Source organism: Durio zibethinus, chromosome 11, assembly GCF_047325235.1.
Source record: "Durio zibethinus cultivar Kanyao isolate XHJ-2024 chromosome 11, ASM4732523v1, whole genome shotgun sequence".
In the NCBI taxonomy this organism is placed as follows: domain Eukaryota; kingdom Viridiplantae; phylum Streptophyta; class Magnoliopsida; order Malvales; family Malvaceae; genus Durio; species Durio zibethinus.
Genome location: NC_143172.1, coordinates 3,394,296 through 3,410,845, shown reverse-complemented (window position 1 = coordinate 3,410,845; position 16,550 = coordinate 3,394,296). Strand labels below are relative to the sequence as shown.

The 16,550-nt window shown below is 34.8% G+C and overlaps 2 protein-coding genes and 2 pseudogenes across 3 annotated transcripts; 1 reads left to right on the top strand and 3 right to left on the bottom strand.

Moving 5' to 3' along the window:
* Positions 1-3,657: 3,657 nt before the first annotated feature.
* On the top strand, positions 3,658-5,402 carry LOC111290791 (protein STAY-GREEN homolog, chloroplastic-like; annotated as a pseudogene). The gene is made up of 4 exons (XR_016346199.1): positions 3,658-3,925; positions 4,013-4,186; positions 4,663-4,830; positions 4,930-5,402. The product of XR_016346199.1 is annotated as a protein STAY-GREEN homolog, chloroplastic-like (transcript).
* A 1,035-nt stretch (positions 5,403-6,437) lies between these two features.
* LOC111290438 (B-type cell cycle switch protein ccs52A-like) lies at positions 6,438-10,830 on the bottom strand. Its single transcript, XM_022881742.2, has 9 exons — positions 10,202-10,830; positions 9,887-10,114; positions 8,654-8,833; positions 8,285-8,347; positions 7,989-8,183; positions 7,459-7,560; positions 7,297-7,359; positions 7,067-7,135; positions 6,438-6,626 (listed from the first exon to the last, which is right to left on the bottom strand). Exons 1-9 carry the CDS (start codon positions 10,697-10,699, stop codon positions 6,573-6,575), a joined length of 1,452 nt encoding a protein of 483 aa, XP_022737477.1. The 5' UTR covers positions 10,700-10,830; the 3' UTR covers positions 6,438-6,572.
* A 1,531-nt stretch (positions 10,831-12,361) lies between these two features.
* LOC111290069 (uncharacterized) lies at positions 12,362-13,518 on the bottom strand. Its single transcript, XM_022881467.2, has one exon. The coding sequence runs from the start codon at positions 13,422-13,424 to the stop codon at positions 12,501-12,503; it is 924 nt and encodes a 307-aa protein (XP_022737202.2). The 5' UTR covers positions 13,425-13,518; the 3' UTR covers positions 12,362-12,500.
* Positions 13,519-14,990: 1,472 nt separating this feature from the next.
* LOC111289809 (expansin-A7-like) lies at positions 14,991-16,387 on the bottom strand (annotated as a pseudogene).
* Positions 16,388-16,550: the final 163 nt, after the last annotated feature.

The window sequence follows — 16,550 nt, the reverse complement described above, 5'->3', positions numbered from 1 at the left end:
TTAAATTTGAGAATAGATAAATTATTTAATCTTTTAGATTATGATAATATATATCGTATTTAATAATTTAAGATAAATGATTATACGTAAAATAAAATAAAAAAATCAAAATTTCGCTTTAGAAGATAAATTTTTTAAAAAATATTTTTTACATGTAATACGGGTATTTTTTCATGTAATGTATATTAATTTTTGTTTGTTTTGGGTTTTACGGTTTAATGTTTGAGCGAAGCTTTGAGCGGTGATTATTTATTGATTATTGACATGTTTGTAATTTTTTATAATTAATTAATATTTTCTCTCATTCCTAAATATAAGTTAAATATCAACTACGTTAACTTGTTCCATTATGTTTTCACCTGTTTGGGTAATGGATGATTAGTTTATTGCAGTTTTCGCCTAATAAATACGTGGCAGCAGGCAAAGCAATTCCGATTCTGCTTTAATAGGCCATGAATCTTGACAACTCTTAACCAACATAATATGCAGAGCCTAATTCAGGTACTGAAAGCATCCTTTTTTTTTTTTTTAAATCAATGTGAAGATGAATATCAGTACACACTTGTTTGCTTCGTTCAATTCCCCCCCTTTCTCATCTCATCTGTGGATCATGTCCACAACTTAGAGGGAAACAACATATAATTAAGACATTATACCATTGTTTTTATTTTATCTGTTTGGTCCATATAATTAAGATTTCTCAGCTCTTCCTTTAGGTAACCAAGGTCCCGTCTATTTACTCCTTGCCCTGGGAGATTGTATTCATGGCCCAGGCCACGAAAACTGCAACTCCGCCATCAACATATATTTTTCTTATCTGTTACTCATTTTTAGGGCATTCATAATTTGATTTTAATTAAATTAATTAATCGAATTAATTTAATTTAATTAATTGATCAATTATTAAATTAATTTTGATTGATATTTTGATTTTTGATTAATTCGATTCGAAAATCAAATTAATCAAAATATAACATAATCTAAATATAAAATAAAAAATATATGAAATAAATAATTTAATTTCATAATTATTAAGTTTTTAACATAATATTTTGGTATTTAAATATTTTATTGAAGAATTTTATTTAATTTATTTAAAATATAAAAAATTAAGAGTTTAAAATATAATTTAATTTAAATATTTTTATTTTTTAATTAACCAAAAAAATTAATCAAGCTCACCAAATTTATAAATTCAATCAATTAATTTTTAAAATTCATAAATTCAATTTAACTAATAAAAATAAAATAAAATAATTTAAATAATTTAATTTTAAATAATTCCATTCATAATTAATCAAACTATCGAATAACACCCTTACTAGTTTCCTTTAGGTAGATACGGCTCCTATAACGAAATCACTTTAATACTAACAATACTATACTACTTGGCCAGGTAAGGCCAAGCTAGCTAGCTAGCTAGATGATTAAAGACCAGTAACCAAAACTCCTATGCATGCCGTAAAATCTAGATAAAGTGGCGTTGGGGTGATCACTTATCGCACCGGAATTAGGGAAGGCAGTCCAAACAATCCGACTCTATGGAGTCATTTAAAAGAGAAAAAAGGGTTTTTAGTCTAGTTGGATTTTAAATAAATCTGCCTCTTCTTGATCTAGTTTATATATAAAATATTTTTTATTATTTATTTAATTATATATTTTTTATATTTATATTTGAAAATAATATTTTATATTAAAAATATTTTATTAATTTTAAATCAAATTAGATTGATTACGATTTTACATATATATGAATCATGTTTGAGTTTAAAAATAATATTTAATATTAAATCAAATCGAAAATGAATATTAGGTATATAAAATTTAAGGTTCGGGATGAGCAAAAACTTACCCAACCTAATCCATTGTCATCTTTAACAAAATTTAGTGATGCCATATTCATTCAAAACAAACTCCTATCCCAAATCATCATGAACAAAGGGCATCTCGATCACCTTCAAGTTAGCTATGCACTCAACCAAAAATATGTGTGCAAGATCAAATTCCTATTAGATCGGATCATAGTTTGTGGTCAATTACCCCAACATTGACTTTTACACCGACGTATACTATGAGAGATTGGATCTCATGTCATTTCTTTTCGCTCAGTCAAAAAATAGATTAAATGCATATCTAATAGTCTGATATTCAGACTGTTTAGTGAATGGACAAAATGTTATGGGCATTTAATGGTCAAAAATGTATGATTGGTTTTTTTTTTCCATTAGGAATCCTTGGCACATAGTCAAGGGTATAACAAACATTTGTGCTAGCCTAACATGCTCAGTGCCACATTAGCTCGATTACATCATTATTGTCCCCCGTTGGTCCCATGCCTCTCGTCTATAAATACAAACATCTAGACATTATTATAGCAAGTTTTTCCTTATCCTAGTTCTTTATTTTTCTCTCTTTTTGACTTCTTCTCTAATATGCGCATTGAAATACAAACGTAGAGAACACTCTTTACTTTACCTCTAATCATTTTTTTCTTTTGTTTTTCCAAGAACACTCCCACATCGAAGCTCTATATCAACATTAACATTAATTCAAGAATTTCCTCAAAATATTGTTCATAAAATTAATAAAGTCATATTCTATTGACTATGAGGGAGATTTTATACCCAAAATAGTTTTTCCCATACGTCAACAAAATTGGACATTTAGTTAAAAAAAAAGTCAAAAATTTATTTTGAAAAGATCTCGTTAATTTTGGCGATATATATATATATATATATTTATCTATACACATGATTATTTAAAGAAATTTGGTAAAAATTATTTGTAAATAGTTTAATTTCGATTTTATCAGTTGACCTTATTGAGCACATGAAAAAAAGGGGAAGCTATTTTTATTAAATCAAGACATGAAGTTGTTCTTAGCCACCCATATGGATCATGATACGTATACATACCTCGTCTTCATCCCCCACTTGTTCTGTTCTTAATTTCCACGTTTTGCTGCCTAAATGAGTTCACTTTCATTTTCCTTTTCAAATTTTTTTGTTGGTTATATAAGGAAACATGAAGTACACATGTTTTTGACCATACCGGATATATGCTAAGGGTTTTAGGATCCGAAAATTAATTTAACTTATTTATATATTTATTTTTAAAAATAATATAAAATAATTTTAAAATTTAAATTCTAATACATGCAATTTTTTTCTATATTCTAATATTGCCATATTCAATGTAAAAGAAAAAAAAAAGTTAGAAGTAATTAACAAAGTTGATCTTGTCCGGGCGGGCCAGAGTAGGGTATTTGAGTATACAAAGCTATGGGAGTCAACAAAAGCGTGCCACGTAAAGAGATCTGCATGTTTGAAGATGTGAGCGCAACGTGTTAATAACATGTTAAAGCCCAAGTGTCAACGTAGTTTGGAGCTTCAAGCAACCTCTTTTATCTTTCTCTTTCTCTAACTTGCCGCTAACTCGAACTACCATACGGACACTCTATCTATTCAATTCAAACTCTCCCCAAACGCAATTCCAAACGCTAGCGTCTAGTATTTTCAAAGTTTTCAGCTTAAGCTCAACAGACAAGTTAAGTAAAGGCAAAAGTTTAAGCTAAGCGACTCTTAAGTAAAAGCAAGAGCAAAAGGAACAAAAGTTCCCAGAAGAGTTTCAAAGTCTCAGTCTGCTCTTCCTCCAATATTCTCCCTATTTCTTCCCCTCCAAAGTTTCCGCTCTTTTCTTTTGCTATAACTATTATAGCTTAACATTTCATTATTGAATAGTTTTTTTTTTCCTCTTTATTTGGGGGCTTCTCTCCATCAAACTTGGAGCTTGGATATTAGCTATGGGAACTTTGAACTTTGCTCCTGTTCTCCCTTCAAATCCAAGACCTTCTGTGTTTGAACAAAACGGATCTCTTTTTATTTCCAGAAGAAGATCCAAGAAGAAGAACCAAGCTATTGTTCCCGTAATCTTTTTTTTTGTCCTTTTCATTACAATTTTATTTTTGGAATTAGGAAGATTAATACTGATTTGATGGATTGGATTGGGTCAGGTAGCAAGGTTGTTTGGGCCAGCTATATTCGAGGCATCAAAGCTTAAGGTTCTGTTTTTAGGAGTTGATGAGAAGAAGCACCCAGGGAAGCTTCCTAGAACTTACACCCTTACACACAGTGATATAACCTCTAAACTTACTCTTGCAATCTCACAGACCATAAACAACTCTCAGGTTATCCTTTCATTTCGTAATCCATTTTATCATAAAATTGTTTCCTTATTCATTTCGCTGCTGGGAATTTTTTTATTAGTATTATTATTGTTATTTTTGTGTTAGAATTTGTACTACAGTATTATTTGTCACTGTGAAGAAAACAGGCCAAAGTGGGGATTTGTATGATAAAAAGTCAAAATAGATCTATGTTGTCAGCTGACGAATGGTTTGATCAATGAAAACCAAGATGAATTAATGTGAGGAAAACATGGGAAGATGGAAAAGTCGATATGACAAGGAATCTATTGCTAAATAGTGTTTTTGATGCATATAATTTTTTTTTTCATTTTTCTTAAATATTATGTTGGGTCATTTCGTGGGCTGCGGAATGAATATGATGAATATTGACCGTAGCTACTCACTATCAAGTCCTGATCACAATATTTATCACATGTAAAACTGAAAGAAGAAGAGAAATTGGTGGTTGCTTGCAGTTGCAGGGTTGGTCAAACAAATTATACAGAGACGAAGTGGTGGCAGAATGGAAGAAAGTGCAGGGAAAGATGTCTTTGCATGTCCATTGTCACATAAGCGGAGGCCATTTCCTCTTAGACTTGTGTGCTAGACTTAGATACTTCATCTTCTGCAAAGAACTCCCCGTGGTAATTAATCAATTTCTTTGACAAATGATTACTACTATTTCTTGGTATTAATCTTCTGGAAAATTAACCTCTTAATTATATTGTATATAAAAAAAAAAGGTACTGAAGGCTTTTGTCCATGGAGATGGCAATTTGCTGAAAAACTACCCAGAATTACAGGAGTCTTTGGTTTGGGTTTATTTTCATTCAAACACTCCAGAATTCAACAGAGTAGAGTGCTGGGGTCCGCTGGTGGAAGCTGGAGCACCTTCTTTTAGAGAGGCTGATGATGTTGTGACACAACAAGAGAAAAAACAAGAAACTTCGGTAAGTGACTGGAAATTGCCAGAGCCATGCCAAGAGAACTGTAACTGTTGTTTTCCACCAATGAGCTTGATCCCATGGTCACTAAAGATTCCCCATGAAAATGAAAAACATGGACCCAGCAGCAGCAGCAGTTGCCTCTACCAAATCTGGAAACTATAGAATGAATGAATATTTAATTAATTAATTATCGTTGATCATTCATAGTAATTTGTACTCTTTTGTCTGTGATGAAAGAAATGATGCAAATACAAAGTGGGTGTCCGAAATTACTTCCCCTCCAAGAAATAGTACGACTTAAAACAAAAAGTGCTGGGGGTTCAAAGACCTGTAATCGGATTTTTTTTTCCAGGATGCGATTACAGTCGGTGTAAGGATGTGTTCAAATATGACCCATACATCTGATTTAAGGGCCCAGAAAGAAAAGTACAGTTTGTAATTCTTTCATGCTGTCAACATGCTGTAATTAAGTCGATAATGTATAAATATGAAGAATGGTTCGTCTAGGACACCCATGGATCTTTTTCTTTTTTTTTGGTAAAATGATACCCACAGCTTAACATGTTGAGGAACAGGCTGCCGAATTTTACCATGAACCTTGTTGATTGGAAACAGTAGCGATGGAAAATATAAGTGGAAAACCAAGTATGCATTTTTTTAGGTTAAAAGGTTTAAAAAATCTCTTAGTTATAATTAAAAAATTATTTAAATTTTTTTTATTATAATTAATTAACCCTTTTAATATTTAATTACATCTAATTAAATTTTTATTTGAATGAAAAAAATTAACATCTTTATATTTTTTGTCCATTAAAATAAAATTTCATATAAAATTTTGATATGTGATATAATTAATATATATAAATTAAATAAAATAATTTTTTTTTATTTTCTTTTCTTTTTCTTTCTCTTTCTAAGATCTCCCAAAAAATTAAGAGATTGGTCCAATTTTGTCTAATTAAAGATTCAATTAAATCGAAATAAAATATTAAAAGGCTGATTGCAATAAAATGTTAAATATTTAAATAAATTTTTTAATTACAGTTCAAAGATTTTTTTGACACTTGGCCATTTATTTGCAAACACAGAAATAAACGTGGTACAATAAGTTCTAGGACCTCTCGGACTTCTTTAATATACAATGGAAGGGAAGGGAGTAGCCACGAACAACTGATAGCACCTCCCGCTATATATCAATCAAATCTATTTCAAAGCAAAAGGAAAATTGGGCCTCAAAATCAATGATTTGCAAGAAACTAGCAATATCTTAGCTCTTGCACCTGCTGCAATTTTTTTTTTTTTTTACAACGTTGTGGTTTGGTTCACGCAACAAATTTGATAATTCAGAGCATGAGAATGCTCAAAGAGCGTATTTTCTTGTTGAAGTCTGATAATTCAAAGGACGAGAATGCTTACAGCAGCATATTCTCTTCATGGACTCACCGAATTGTTGTTCTTCCAAAAGATGATGCTCCTATATCGGTATCAGTGTTCTGCATTAAAGATCATGCCCAAAAAGAAATGAGTTGTTTTATAGACCTATGCTTGGCAGACAGTTGTATAGAAACCAGAAAGAAGAGAATCTTGAAAGAACTTGATGCAATAGTTGGAGGCAAACCACAGAATGATGCAGCAAAGTCTTTTCACTGAAACTAAGCATTCAACAGTACTCAATAGGAACTAGCTTTTTGACCAAAAAAAGTAGTACTATACTTCACTTTCCTCAACATGAAACTATTTAAACTCCCAACAAATAAATAGTAGTAAATTTATATACTGGAGGGAAAATCCAGAGAATGGGTATCAAGAAAAAAGTTAGATTGACATAAAACCAATGTCAAACTAAAATGATCAGAAAAAAAGTAAGACTATACAATTTGTGGAAAAGATAAAGATATCCAGTCCAGATAGCCTGGAATCCAAGTGTCATTACCTGAGATTTAGGGGAAGGGAACACATTCCAAAACCTTAGCGTCTCATCTCCAGCTCCAGTAACTATCGTCTGCAAGAAAAAGTCATTCAGCCATGGAAGAGCATGCATGTACAAATAAAGAGAAAATAAAGTTGTGTAACTTTTCTCATATATATTCTTTTTTATCTTTATCATCATCAAACTATAGAAGTAGAAGACAGGGAACTATACAGTTTGTGAAAGTGAGCTACCTGTCCATCAGGTGAGATTGCAAGATAAAGAACTCTGTATGTGTGGCCCGTAAGAGTAGCCAACTGCATTAGTAGAATAAAATTTTAGAGAGGAAAAAGTGGATAATGAGAGATTATCATCATATAGACAGTTAGACACTGTTTTCTTTAAGCTTTCTTTACCTTTGACATTGTAGGGTATCTCCAAACAATTATCTGGTTTTGGGAGTATCCATGAGTGCTGACGAGTTCATTGACATTCTTAGACCACACAAGATTGCATACCTGTCATTCATAAAGTGGACATTAGCACCGTCTAGAATTTGTAACTCTAGTATTAAGAAGCATCACTGAGGCCAAAAGAAACTAGTGACTATATATCTGTTAATTTCTATAATAAAACTTTACCGTGGACACATTTCAAGAACTTATAGGAGAACTTGAAATTAAAATATGTAGATTAAAATTTTCGGTCACTCTTATCTTGTTATTGTTAACAAGGCCAATGCATTTTAGATTGACAGGAGAATAAATTTGACTACCATGCAAATGACAGCATGTTTCATCATTTCAAACCAATTGGAAAAAGATCAATTATATCAATGCAGACAAGGAAGCAGCTGTATGCACCAAAAAGTTTTTTCATTCCATGCACATTTAAGGCCATATTAAAGGGGCATGATATGATAAAAAATACAAAAATGAAAAATCACCTGACTGCCAGTGTGCATGCAACTCAAGTGTGTGTTAGTGGTTGTATTCCAGAATCGAATACATTGATCAGCTGTACCACCTCCAGATGCAAGTAGCCCATACAGATGGGGAGACCATGCAATTGCTTTTACAGCAGCGGTATGCTCACAGTATTTCAGGAAAGGTTGAGTGGAATGTTGATTCCAAACAAAAAGCTGTATATGGATGAGAGTTTAGCCATTTAATCAGTTGAAAAGTCAAATGTATACTAAGCAACAGAATAAGTTAGAAAGGCAAAAGAATTGTTATTACATACTTTGTTGTCATTCCCGCCTGATGCTAGTTCACGGTTATCATAAGACCACTTCAGTCCACAAACCTATATAATGGCCAATAAAGATTCAGACTCAGAGTTTGGCAACATGTTCTTAGAGGTGAAAGGACACAAGCATGATTGGCAGAACATGCATTTCCAAAGATAAATAATGACAGGCGTTGGATGATGCATCCACGACAAAACAAGAAGGACAAGTGGCATTTATGAAATCAGAAGAGATACATGTTAGAAAAAATAAATTAATATCCAAATGTAATAATATGTATATCTACATATATACAATTTTTAGGACCAAAAATATACATATTTAATCACATTAATCAAACAGAAGATGAATAAGAGTCAAACCTCTGACTTGTGTCCAGAGAGTTTACTAACAAAATCAACCTGAGCACGTATATCTCTTTGAAGAATGCTCTTATCACGACTACCAGAAGTTAATAAAGAAGAGCTCCAAGCTAAGGCCCCAACACGTAAACAATGCCCCTCCATTGTTCTTACCCTCAGGCAGCGAGATGCATCCCAAATCTACATACAAAAATTGATAGCCATTAACTAACCACATTATCCTACAAGTAAAATGCTGGAAGAAGCCAAATATAGACAGAGGTTAGAAGATTCAATGTGGTCACCTTCCCTGATTATGATAGAAGTATTAAGTTACTAGCTTATGTCAAAGTTTAATAAAGCCCAAAGATTCAAGCAAATAGATGAAGAGTCAAAGCTAACTTAAAAAATTAAAGTAATGAAATTCATAGTAGCTATTAAAGAATGTATTTTCCTTACATGAGGAAGTTAAAATGAGGTTTCAATTTGGTAACAAAATAGAAAAAATTTTACGTCTTACAATGCCCAGAAATTCTTCCAGTTTGTACATATCTATAAAAGGTACCACGCTTGCATTTGACAAGACCAGTAAACCAGTAAACAATTTTCTAGTTTATCTCTAGTCTGAATCCAAAAATTATGGATAGAAGCTTTCACTTTATAGTCAGACCTTATATGACCAACGAAGCAGATTCCTAACAAATTTAAGGCTTTTTCATACCCTCCTATTTCTCCCAAAAATTATCTACAGTTTTAGAGCTTTCTAACTACATCATACAAGCAAACTATTGTTGTCAATTGCAATTTGAACATGGTGTGATAGCTCAATAATCTCGAAAAGGCAAACAACATAAAGAAGCATCAGTAAAGTCAAGAACAATTCCATAGAAAAATAAATGAAAAAATTGCCAGATAAATCAAATGAGTGACAATAAATTTGCACTATTCATAATAGTAGGATTTGGCAATGTCTTTTATTTGGGAGACAAAGCTTTCACACTTTGCATGCATTCTGCCGCCACCCCTGTTTATAAGAGACTTTGAAAACATTATTACATTTGTTAAGAAGTACTGCCTTGATTCTTAATAATACTTGTTTGGATTCACGCATTATCCACCGCGTACTTACACCATCTAATTATAGCAGCCTTAAAGTAACACATTCAACATCAGAAAGCAAGCATACACACGCAGACACTTGTAATAAGTTGGCAACATAAAGATTTTTATCATCCAATACTAATAAAATCAAACCTGAACTTTGCCGTTGGTAGTCCCAACAGCAAGATGAGTTCCGCGTTGAGCCCAACCAACTGAACATACACTATTATCAATGCCCAAATCACACAACTTTGTAACCTTACTACTACAAGCATTCCACAAATAAACACAGTTCCCCAACCCCACCGCCAACACATTATTCGAAGACCAATCCACCAAATTCAAATAAAAATCATCTTGCAATGCAGGTGCATCCAAAACCTATAAGAACAGAAGAATAAAAATTAACCCAAAAAACAAAATTTCAAATTTCAACCAAATTTACCATAAAACCATAAAAACCCTCACCTTGTAAGGTGACCTGGGAACTTTCCTGGGAGCTTTAACGGGGCTATGGCTAATCCCGTGGACCGACTCGTCGAGCCCGAAAGGTGACAGCGAATGTAATGACCGTTTAGTTTCAGTTTTGTACCGGAAAATGTTCCGAAAGGCCGGTAGGCCCGATGGGTCCTTCTTGTCCGGCGTATTGGGCCCGAACAGTGCGGCGCGTAAAAGGCTGTTATAAGTACCGGGACCGTCTTCTTTTCCTTCGGCTGACGTGGGAGAATTTGAGATGTCGAATAGGGCGAAATTAGAGCCAGATCTGCTGGGGATGAACCTATCGGAGAATATTGTGCGCGACGGAGAGCGGTTGTAGTTGGAGTTGATCATACGGTTGATGTGCATTGTCCAAGCCGGAAGGTTTTCGAGATGGAGGGAATAGTCGGACATTCTCGACGGGAGGTTGAGACGAGGAGTTGACCGAGTAGATTGGTTACGTTGATTGCTTAACGTGGGATCGTCCATAGATAACTATTGATAATCAATGGCGAATGAACGAGAGGTTGAAGACAAGTTATTGCTTGGGGGAAGATTTTCTCTTTTGGTTTCCTTTTTGGTGACGGAAAACGTTAAAAGTGTTTTTTAAATACATTCGTAGTTTTTATTTTTAAGTGAGATTTTTAACAGCATTTGGTTAACGTCAGTTTCTTCCCGGGAAATCTTGGTAACAGTAACAATCAGTACTGAAGCGTTATTGCGCGAAAGAAAGGGAAGGATTTGATTTTGGTAAAGGCAGGTTAGCAGAGATTCCGATGACAGGAGGAGCGTTAGATTAGGCAGTTGGATTGGGCATACCAATTAGCCGTATTTTGTAGTTGGGATGGGTCATCCGATAGGAACCGGCCCAACTCATTTCTCTCTTTCACCCTCTCTCTCTTAAACCTTCTTCCATTGAAGTTTTTTATTTCAGAATTAATAATATTTCTTTTGCAAAGGGAGTATTGGTACGGTATCGATGGTCCTCTTGTACTCCAACTTGAGAAATGGGTTGATTGTGCCATATTGGCTCCATGACAATTGCTGCGCCTGGAAAACAAAGTCATGGAGGAGAGCTGCAGCATAAAAATCATGGCAGATTGGCTGCGAATGAGAGAGGAGGAAGTTGATGGAGGTATTAAAGCTAATATTATTGTAAGAAATAATTGAAGGTTAAAATATAATAACATCCTTGAATTATAAGGTCCCCCACTTTGGCTGGCATAGCCAACAACTATTTCCATCTTCTACAGAATAATTTACTAAGAGAAAACATTTGCCTTTTTTATATTTCATCAAAGTATATATTTCTTAATTATTCTGATTCCAATCTGTTATATCTAACATCTGAAGCTGAAAAACTCTGGTTATAATCTGGAGCCAACGCATTGTGGCCCATGCATAGACCATCAGAAGAGGTGGCCACCAACTTTTTTCACCCCTAAACAAACTCAAATTCCAAGGGTCGTAGGCTGATAATTATGTTTTACCCACAAAGCAGAAAACAACTTGTAAAGCATGTAGTCTTTGCGTTCAAGCGTGCCACACTTTTTCACTGAACTATAAAGTGTTGATCAGAGTCTTCTTTCCATGATGTTGGTAGCAAACTTGCATGTTTTCAGCCTACATTTTGTTGTTATATATGATGATGGTGAAAAAAACAGTACCCAAAATTTTACATGCAAAATCTCTTAGTTTTTTTTATCTGATTTCAAATACCTAAACTCATGTTGGAGGAGAATGTGGATGAGGGGTAACTTGATTTTCTTTAACCATTCTGATGTTATTTCTTGTGTCCTCAATTGTCAGCAAAAGTTGCAATCACTTTTAGAAAATGTTTAAAGCTCACGCTCATGGCTTTTTGACTGATGTAGGCCAGAAAGAAAGAACGGAAAAGCTTTTTCAAATGTAATTTGAAATCTGAAATTTCAAATAAACAATCACGAATCTGATATTCTGATATTTGTTCCCATATGTGCTTGAAAATATGAAATTCTGAAACATATAGAACAAAGAATTTAGATCTAAATTCAGTTTGCCTATCTATTTTGAAAAATCCTTGAAACCTTAGTGGAAGAAATAACTAAGTTGCATCCTTTTCGTCAGAATTGAAAGAAAAGAGAATAATGAACCAACATATATCCTTGAAAAATAGAGTTGTTCTGTTCCAAGACGTTGGACATAAGAATATTTGGTTGGATTTGTTTTCTATTTCAAAAACAAATAGAGCTAATATCACAAAAAGAATGATCATACATAAAAAAGAAAAAAAAATCACATAGCTTACATTTCAAGAGGGGTAAGGTATGTACTCATGTTCGATTGTAGGCGTTGTTCGAGTTACAGATGCTGTCGGAGCCCTGATATGTCCAACCATGGAAACCTGAAGAGCTTCCTCTTCATATGCTCTCCGCTCCAACTCCTCCATTCTTGCTTTCTTCTTCACCTTAACAAACATTGCCACCAAAAGCAACCCCAAGAGGAAAGCACCCAAAGCAGCTCCGATTGAGCTTCCAACCGTCACTTTCCATCCGCTAATCTTCTTCCTCACAGGCAAAGATGGCAGTGACTCAATGACCAAACCGAAATGGCCATGCCTGGTTGCAACACAAACATTGGGTGATACTTGGTTTTTCAATGTTACATTGCCATCTCCTTCGAAACAAGCACACAATGGCCTGATTCCTGTCATGTTGAATGCCTTTGTAATGTTGCTGAAATCTATTTTAATTGGTTCTTCCCTGGCAAGAATTCCAAGCTCAAAAGGGCTACCAAAACTCACGTCACTGCCATCATTATAAGCGAGGAGGCCTAATACAGGTGACACAAGCTGGTAACCTGAAAGATTATAGTTAGCATAGTATATGGATGACCAATTATAACCCAAGCTTTGTCTAACTACCATGACTCTTTCTGCACAAGGCTGCACGGCCACACCACTTCCCAAATGAAATTCCTTAACTTGAGCACCATATCTGCGGAGACTTCCACATCTAAACCTTGCTGTATCGACTTTGATGCCAGATAAGTTCGCAGGTAAATGTACAGTGTGTACAATACCTGTTCTCAATTGAATTTCAAAGGACTTTACCGTGTAGTCCCTAATGAGAAGGTCCAGAAGGCGAGCTGATCTGATCCCTTCAGCTTCAGCTTTCATTGAGAGTAATGACGCCCATGAAAGCATTATCAATGTGAGAGAGAAAAGAGAGCCCATGAGAGGAGCTTAGGTTGGCTAAAAGATGTTGGATAGAACTGTTGAGTGGTCTTTTTCTAATTTTTCTTGGTTGGTGTATGGAAGGAACTTGACTTCTTTGAAAGGTATACTCTAGATCAGTTTCTTGTTCCTCTTCTAGATGTGACAGGTTTAAAGTAGCAAAGAGGAAAGTTTGACTGTTTGGGGAAGTTTATAGATGATAGAGGCTTTGAATTGAAGAGAAAGGGAAGTTCATGTTCCCTTTTCATTGAATGGTGTCCCAGGCAGAATCTATGCGAGATGGCTGTAACAGTGTAGCTAAAAACGATTGCCTGTTTTGGATGATGTGGGGCATCAGGCAATTTATCTGCAGTTCTCCAATGGTTCAATCCAATAACAATTTGCCACGTTGGTGAATTACTCTCATTTTGTATCAATGAGATTCTCCTTTTTCTTTGCTATCAACCATATTTTCATATATCATCTACGCAGAAAATTAATGAATGCTATATGATTTTAAGAGGATTTTGGAGTTTATAGCAAGAAACAGGCACTACTACATAATTTGCTTTTAGACTGGCAACTAGTGATTTGGTATATACATTAATAATTCCCTTGACTTCTAAAACATGAAGCCTTTTGCTTTGTGGCATGGAAAGAAACTTTGACAAGCTAGGTAAAGGGGAGGTTAAGGTTGGCAGAAATGATTTGGGGCGTGGCCTGATGATGACCCCCTATATAAAAAAGGAAATGAAAAGAAAGCTGGCGTGCTAAGGGATTGAAATAAGGGCAGATTTCGCCTTGGGGACTCAGTACTCAGATTGTGTTTTTAACTTGTTCCCCACTTTTAACAAATTTATGGGTCTCATGATATGGCACCCCATCCCAATTCTCTTTAAATCCCTTTGATTTGGTCCCCAAATACACATGGCCTTTGTACAATAAAATCAAAAGAAATAGTAGTATTCTTTTTAATTAGTGCCAACTGGCATCTTTATTCTTGGTTTAGGGTTTTGGCAAAGGCCTAAGGCATGAATTATTATATAATTATCAGTTCCGTTTTCTGTATTTCAATATTCTGTTGATATCAATATTGCAAATCTTTCGCAAAATTTGAAGGCCAAAATCCTTGTTCTCTAGATGATTTTTCTACAAAATCATCACATATAAGGACAGATTCATTGTCTTCCCGTTGAGTATTTTAGCTTGGAATATCCCCTTCCAAAATCAATGTTTGAAATGTTTCTGATGGTGTGGTAAAGTGCAAACCACTAACATTTAAAAGTCAACTTTGTTTTGGATAATTTAAGAAGCTGTAGATAATACTATTGCAAAAGAGAAGCAAGTTCATATTTCAGTACTCCTACCCATGTCTTGTTCAAGCAATTACTTGTAAGGAATAGGAAAAGCAAAGAAAAAAGAGAAACAGAAGGGAAGAAAACTACAGTGAAATAACCAAAAGAAGAGAAGGCAATAATTTCTCCTGGCCATTCAAACAGGGTTGAACCATGGAGCTGCCCAGTTGCCTATGCTCAACAAAGTACAAAGGAAAATATCTCCAAGAAAAGGAAAGCAATAATGCATGGGCCTAGGGCTTTAAAAAGGGGAAAAGTAAAAGGAAAAAAGAAGAGCTATTGTGAACTTGTTGATTAATGGAAGTTCACATTTGAATTGTAAGTCAATCCTACATTCCAATCTTCAGGTGCAACATTCCAGGCTATGACAGTCTCCTTGGATGTGTATGAAGTGATCTTGAAGGAAAGAGACTGGCCTCCAAGAGTTGCAAATGCCTGGTATGAAGCTCCCCAGTTATGGCTCATGCTAATCCACCCTGTTTTGCTTCCTTTAACCCACATGCTTGCAATGTCACCACCTCCTCCCACATTCATCACATACACCAACAACCAGTACCCATTTCCTTGGAAAGAAAATCTAAGCCCGCCTGGCCTTACGCACGGTACCCTGCCAGGATTGGAATCATTGACCATTTAGGATAGCATATATATTTCAATAATAAAATTCAAGAACAATTTAAGAAGCCAAGTTGATCATAGCTCAAGAAACGGTTTAAACTTTAAACATCCTCCTCCATAGGCAAAATCATGTTGAATTTTTGTGTTAAAGACAGCTGATACTAGATGAAAGACTTAGTCAACCTGAAATTTTAACCTATTAGGTGAAAGTTGAAGAGGAGAGTTTAGTATCACTATCCAACAAATTTTGAATTTGAGTGTTAGCAATGAGCCCGGTATATACCTTCGGTACATGACAGGGACAATGCCAGCCTTCCACTGAGCAATTTTCATGAAAGCGGGCTTGGACATGTCAAAGTGGACTCGAGGAGGGTTGCACCAGCCACCATTGTTGGAGTCTTCGGCCCAATTTGGAGGGCAAAGGTTGGTTGCAGTAACTGTGGTGAATGGATCCGCACTGTAGCACCAAGATGACTGAACACACTTTATTTGGAAACAAGTTCCGCAAGCAAACCCATTGTTGAACAATGTTGTGCTCAGAGCAGCTGTGTCCGTACCATAACATTGCTAAACAAATTCCCATACCCACAAGCTCCTCCTGTAAGCTCATACAGAAAACAGGTTACTAAGGATGGACCAGAAATGGTATTAGATTAAAAAATGGTTCAATGGTCAAAGAATGAGCAGTTGTATACCAATGCAAAAGCTTAACCTCAAAGAATGACCAGCTATATGAAGGTGCTTATATGACAAACATACCCATAGTCTCGGAAGCGGTTTCGTCGCCATAAAAGGTGGCATGGGCAAGGGCCCAAGGGCTTGGCTGAAACAGTACTGGAACTGCAACGGAAGGTTTGCTGATGATAGCCAATGTTGTAATAAATGTCATCGAAAAGAACCTAAAGCTCCATGAATTAAAAGAAGTAGCCATGGTTTATTCTTCCTTTCGAGATCTTCCAGACAAATTAGAACAATACCTCTTGACTTGTACATGTTTCTTTTATATATAGTTTGCAAACTACCAACCTTTCGAAGAAGGATCAAAAGCAAATTTCATGCCTTCGTGGCACTCACGAAGATTAAAAGAAATTCGATCAAGTCAAACTCAAAAGTTTTTGGAAATGGATCGGATGCAATGCTTCTTCAATCATTGAATATAATTGTTTATCACACA

What these genes read in the sequence shown, in the direction of transcription:
- LOC111290438 (XM_022881742.2), bottom strand. Translation starts at nt 10,699, where the DNA reads ATGGACGATCCCACGTTAAGCAATCAACGTAACCAATCTACTCGGTCA. An exon ending in CAGGCGGGAATGACAACAAA is followed by an intron (nt 8,184 to 8,284) that starts GTATGTAATAAC and finishes ATCCATATACAG; the next exon opens with CTTTTTGTTTGGAATCAACA. An exon ending in TCCCTTCCCCTAAATCTCAG is followed by an intron (nt 6,627 to 7,066) that starts GTAATGACACTT and finishes TCTTTAATGCAG; the next exon opens with AACACTGATACCGATATAGG.
- LOC111290069 (XM_022881467.2), bottom strand. Translation starts at nt 13,424, where the DNA reads ATGGGCTCTCTTTTCTCTCTCACATTGATAATGCTTTCATGGGCGTCA.